The following is a 6181-nucleotide window of genomic DNA, read 5'->3' as shown; positions in this document are numbered from 1 at the left end:
TAGTCCAGTCTAGAGGTCATGAATGCATGAACTAGCTTTTCTGCATCAGAAACAGGTATCATGTTTCGTAACTTGGCAATGTTTCTAAGATGGAAGAATGCTGTTTTTGTAACATGGGAAATATGATTTTCAAAAGACAAGTTGCTGTCTAATATAACACCCAGATTTTTGACCATAGAGGAAGTAACCGTACATCCGTCTAGTTGCAAATTGTGATCCACGAGATTCAGTGTACTGTCTTTTGGTCCAATAAGTAATATCTCTGTCTTATCCGAGTTTAATAGGAGAAAATTATTGGTCATCCAATCTTTTACATTTTTAACACACTCTGTTAGCTTAGATAAGTTAGAAGTTTCATCTGGTCTTGAGATATCCTCCTGAGAACCAGAAATAAAAAACTTTGTGAATTTAGTATTTTTTCATGTCACTACGTTGTTTAGAGCATAAGAAAAAAATGGTAAAATAACATTTTTGAAAAATTATATTTTATTCATAAGTTATGATATGTCCTCTGTAGAGGACATCAGGACTCCGTTTTTCTAAAAATAAAATGACAAGAGTAGACATGAAAAGGAAAAAACTATGGGAATTTTTTTTTAATCGCCAATCAATTTTTAGGTTTCAGGATTTTTTTATAACTAACTTTGTTTAAGGATGGTTCTCAACTATGTTATAAAATATATAACAAAATGATTTGATATACCATTTTGCTTTATGCAATATGTGTGTAAAAATTCCATAAACTGGTTTTCCCATTAAGCACAATGTTATCTATACACTGTATCTAATTTGCATATTAAAGTGCTGTTGGGACAGCATGTTGAAAAAAGAAGTGTAATAATGGGAGTAGTCATTGGCCAGATTTTCATAATAATATCTAATATTTCATAAGAATATTGATACATAATTTGTTTTCCTATTCAATTCTTTTGTCTCCCAAAATGTATAATAAACATGCTTTTAGTCCTGGTGTCCTCTACAGTGGACATGTATGAAATTATGTCCTGTTTCATAACAGAAGGTCATATTTTGATTTGAAACCCCATAACATTTTGGGTAGACATCACCTTTTCTGTGTTATCATGTTTGGTTCAGGAGCTATGACACAAAATACATATAATTTGGTTATGGCGGAAAGTAAAATGGTCGTCATGGCAACCACGAGGTGTTTTTGCGATGGCTCCATTTATGAAAATGTTCAGGGCCGCAAGCTGTACAAGTGTACCAAGTTTCATGCTTTTATGAAAAAGTGAACATTATTTTCACATATCACCTGGACTAAGTTAAATAAATGCAAATCAGAAGAGTTTTCTCTAGTGGTCTCAGACTTTTGTGCCCCACTGTTCATATATATATATATATATATATATATATATATATCTCAAGTAAATGCTGTTTTTCCCCACTTTCTACTTCTCAAAGAATCATAAAAAAAATTAATCATGGTTTCCACAAAAACATTAATCAGAACAACTGTTTTCTACATTGATGATAATAAGAAATGTTTCTTGAGCAGCAAATCAGCTTATTAGAAATGGTTTCTGAAGGATCATGTGACCCTGAAGACTGGAGTAATGATGCTGAAAATTACATTTTAAAATACTATAACTAATATATCCTATAACTAACATATTATATAAATACTATAACTAATATATTAAAATACTAGAAGTGTTATTTTAAATTTTAATAATAATGTACAAGATTACCGTTTTTACTGTATTTCTAATCAAATAAATGCAGTCTTATTAAAAAACTTTTTTTTTAACAGTAGTGTATACTTGTTTATGCACATAAACAAACCTGTCACTGTCGCAGTGAAATGTCCCAGGTTGACAGATGGTACATTCTCTTTCATCAGTCCCATCTGCACAATTAAGCTGGTAGTTGCAACGCTCATGAATCGAGAAACAGATTGGTCGTCCCGTTTGGTGAATTCCTCCCATCCCACAGAGGAAGTGCCCAGCTTGGCAGCCCCAACATCCTTCTTCATCCAGGCCCGTTTCATGACAGTCCCAGTGTCCGTCACAACGCTGCTTTGTGGTGTAACAGCCACCCATTGATCCTCCACAAAGCTCCTCCCACGGAAAGCAGTAATCCTTGATGCGATAGGTCGCATTAAAGCCCCGCCCTTCCAATGAAGGCTCCATATGGTAAATCAGGGAAAGCAAGCCGGTGTGAGACTCCACCTCCACTGCTTTGTTATTGGACACAGAGTTGATCTGTAATAGCCAACAAAAGTGGGTGCAAGACGTATTATCCATATTATCAAAGGCTGAAGTGGTGTGACAGTTTAAAGAAACAACAAGACTGGAATAGATTACTCTGCATTGATCAAGCTACATCATCTGGCACACAAAGAGTAAAACTCACTGTTTTAATGATGTTGCCTGTCCCGTGGGACTGGTCTGTGATTGTGATCATGTCTCGAGGACCCAGCTCCAGTTGCTGAAGCTCTAATTTGAGTGGTCGCGAATCCTGGGGGTCAACCGTCCACACACACTTCACCGGTTGTCCAGTTTGTACAGGGGGAGTAAATGAACCATAAAACGCATCCAAGTATCCCCCACATACATCTATGGGTGATTCAGGGCTAATGTCATCACATCCGTCCTCGTCAGAGCCAAGCTCATCACCCACGCCAAGGCATTCAACCCGTCCGTTACAGCGCCACGGTGCCGGGAGACAACGTTCACTGTAACATTCAAACTCGCCTGGGAAACAGGGACCTGAGTCTGGAGAGATGGGTGAAAAGATGAATGAAGATTTTACAGTCTTTCTGGATAAAGTCAGTGAGAGGGCAGGAAACGTGAACATTTTCCTTCAACGTGTTGCAATCTACCTTTAATAAATGAAAGATGGAACCCTGTTACTGGGTAGAAATGAGGGAAGAAGTGGTGTGTCACTGTAACGTTTCCCCCTGACATCTCAAATGGTGCTGGAAGCTGGGAACCGCAGAATTTGGATGGAGAGCCAGTGAGAGGAACCACGGACACCCATTCCTGCCCACATTTCATATCAAACTGGGAAAAACTTCAATAGAGATGGACACAAAGGAAATGACACATAACTAAAAAAGGGACTATTTACTGTGTAAGCATCAAAGCAATCGCTCACCTTGTTAACAGCAAAAGCCATTTGTTAACCTATTTACAAACTGAGATACACTCATCATTGGGCTGACTTTCACATTTTACGTTCATAATGTTCATATCTGTACAGTATCACGAAATACAAAGGGTTTTTATTTTAAGGTGTCCTTGTTACAGTGTAATGATATTTAAATACTGAGTAATATTAATCAACAACATGCACTTACTATAGCGTCATAAGGTTAGGATAAAGGTTTGGTTTAGGGTTGTTAGTTGCTTGTAATTTTGAGTAATTTATTGTTATTACTGTACATAAGTACATGTAACACTTAACAAGGACACTTGTTACTGCTTTGATTTCTGGTGTTTCAAAGATCACAAAAAATGGGCGATAAAATTCTGCTGGTACCTGATAATGACACGCTCCCCAACTTTTGAGGTTATCAACCAACTGCAGTTGAGTGGACGGGAAGGCCGGGCATGGTGGGCAGAGTTATGAATCTCTCCTTGTCTGGATTGTAGTATTTTGGGTGAATGATCACAATGACCTAAGACAGACAGTTAAAGCATGTGAAATCATCACCGTAAACAAGATATTTGATTTACTGGAGTCCTTTGAGAACATAGTTTGGACATGAAAAGCAGGCAGAAAGGCATTTAAAACATATAACTACAAAATACTGAGCATTTAAATATATTAAAACATTCAAAGACAGTATTGGAAAGAAATCCTAAGCTGTCAAGCAGGAAGTAAAGACAAGTCACGTTGGGGAAAAAAGGGACCATTGTCTACTGTCAATTGCATAGTCACTTTTAAAACAAGTAGCATTCTGTTGGTCAACATGGCGAATTTGCATGAAAAACTTGATGCAATATTTGCATGGGAAAATGTTTCATCCTCACACAAAATGACTGTATTTCTCCTGCAGTATTTGTGCTCCAAACAGCAATTGTGACCAAACCATTAGTGTGTGTACAACAATGTAAGGAAAAAAAAAACATATTTTGGACTTTGGATGTAGACATACCAATAAAACACATTACAAGAAGGTGACATTTAATTTCTAATGCTTTCGTTTTCGGCTGCGCTCCTCTCAATGACTATTCTAGTCAGGAATGTTGTATTTTTAACTGGGGCATTGGGAGTGAATTAAAATGAGCGTTCAGACTGAAATATAAGTGAAAGTGGAGTGACGTGTGGCCAAGTATGGTGTCCCATACTTGGAATTTGTGCTCTGCATTTAACCCATCCAAGTGCACACACATGCAGCAGTGAGTAGTGAACACACACACACACACACCGTGAACACACACCCGGAGCAATGGGCAGCCATTTTTTGCTGCGGCACCCGAGGAGCAGTTGGGGGTTTGGTGCTTTGCTCAAGGGTCCCCTTGAGCATAAACAAAGAGATGTCAAGCTCTTACTTACCGGCACCGAAGACCAGCTCCAAAGTGCAAGGAACTGTCAGAGCAAAGACAAAAAATTTGATCATAAAATATAAGGATCTCTAAATTTTGTTTATTGACAGTTATCACAAAGTAAATACAATAACCTTTTGTCTACCTAGCTTGAACCTAAAGTCACCATAGGCAAGGTCAATATATTGAACTACATGAAAAGTCTGCCTCAGATATACATAATAATAAGACAGTTTGTTCCATATTTGTTTGATACACACTCAAGGACAAACCATGATATCTTACCTGATAAAAACAAAGCACCTAAAACGCAAAGGCTGGGGGAAACAGACATTCTAACAAGCCAATGACTGTCGTTGTCTCATAAAACAAAAATTAAAATATAATTTATGGAAAAAATATGGTCGGTAGATCCATCAGCTCGCCACAACTACAGGCACCATCGCCACCAATGTGTCTTGTTGGAAGTGTTTAGCTGTGAAGACAAAAATAAACACTATAAACTACCACAATGAATTTAGACAAAGAAAACACCGACAACTAGAGCTCATAGCGCGGCTTGCCTTTGGTTTCCAAAAAAGGATTCAATTTGAAACTCATCGGCGTTACCTCGACAAATGTCAACATGTGAATTCGATATAAAAATAGTCGGTGATTGACAAATAAAAACGCGTAAAACGACTTTAGAAAGGATGACTTCCTGTCTCGCTCTTTCCTCAAAAGTGACGCAACTCGGTGTCAGGCAAAGTAGCGCTGCAATGTTTAGATACTAAACAGTCACACTACTCAGTGACATTTCATACATGAAGTCAAGAAATAAATACAAGAGCATTTCCTGACGTTTCGACAGTAACACAGTAATAGGCCGGACGACCAGCATCTAAACTGACGCATTGCTCCGAGGTCGTTGTCTCATAAAACAAAAATTAAAATATAATTTATGGAAAAAATATGGTCGGTAGATCCATCAGCTCGCCACAACTACAGGCACCATCGCCACCAATGTGTCTTGTTGGAAGTGTTTAGCTGTGAAGACAAAAATAAACACTATAAACTACCACAATGAATTTAGACAAAGAAAACACCGACAACTAGAGCTCATAGCGCGGCTTGCCTTTGGTTTACAAAAAAGGATTCAATTTGAAACTCATCGGCGTTACCTCGACAAATGTCAACATGTGAATTCGATATAAAAATAGTCGGTGATTGACAAATAAAAACGCGTAAAACGACTTCCTGTCTCGCTCTTTCCTCAAAAGTGACGCAACTCGGTGTCAGGCAGAGTAGCGCTGCAATGTTTAGATACTAAACAGTCACACTACTCAGTGACATTTCATACATGAAGTCAAGAAATAAATACAAGAGCATTTCCTGACGTTTCGACAGTAACACAGTAATAGGCCGGACGACCAGCATCTAAACTGACGCATTGCTCCGAAAGTTTCGTTAGCGACTTCTAACCAGCCTTTCTCACTCGCCTGATTTTGGCTAACGCTAGCTGGCTTCCTGCTACTTACTTTACCTCATAATAGGGCACTTTTAGGACCTGGTGCCATAGTACAAACTATTCGAAATGAGATTGTTTCCTTTCACGCGTAAATATGGTCTAATTACTTTATTTTTACTATACCTTTTCCTCCTCCTCTCTTGCTGACATTCGCTCTCAGACA

At 38.1% G+C, this 6181-nt stretch overlaps 1 protein-coding gene across 1 annotated transcript in view; it reads right to left on the bottom strand.

Annotated features, from left to right (window-relative positions):
• LOC107588153 (low-density lipoprotein receptor-related protein 10-like) overlaps positions 1–4982 on the bottom strand; it is a 9059-nt gene extending 4077 nt beyond the window's left edge. Inside the window, exons 1-6 of the mRNA XM_016276167.1 lie at positions 4797–4982; positions 4522–4554; positions 3502–3640; positions 2843–3033; positions 2374–2735; positions 1804–2222 (exon numbers count right to left, since the gene is read on the bottom strand). Coding sequence (XP_016131653.1) covers positions 1804–2222; positions 2374–2735; positions 2843–3033; positions 3502–3640; positions 4522–4554; positions 4797–4845 — 1193 coding nt within the window. The 5' untranslated portion in view covers positions 4846–4982. The remainder of the gene's footprint in view (positions 1–1803; positions 2223–2373; positions 2736–2842; positions 3034–3501; positions 3641–4521; positions 4555–4796) is intronic.
• Between the last annotated feature and the right edge of the window lie 1199 nt (positions 4983–6181).

Source organism: Sinocyclocheilus grahami, unplaced genomic scaffold, assembly GCF_001515645.1.
Source record: "Sinocyclocheilus grahami isolate Dianchi unplaced genomic scaffold, SAMN03320097.WGS_v1.1 scaffold99.1, whole genome shotgun sequence".
In the NCBI taxonomy this organism is placed as follows: Eukaryota; Metazoa; Chordata; class Actinopteri; order Cypriniformes; family Cyprinidae; genus Sinocyclocheilus; species Sinocyclocheilus grahami.
Note: the sequence above shows the minus strand (reverse complement) of the source record. Positions and strands in the feature narration are given on the sequence as shown.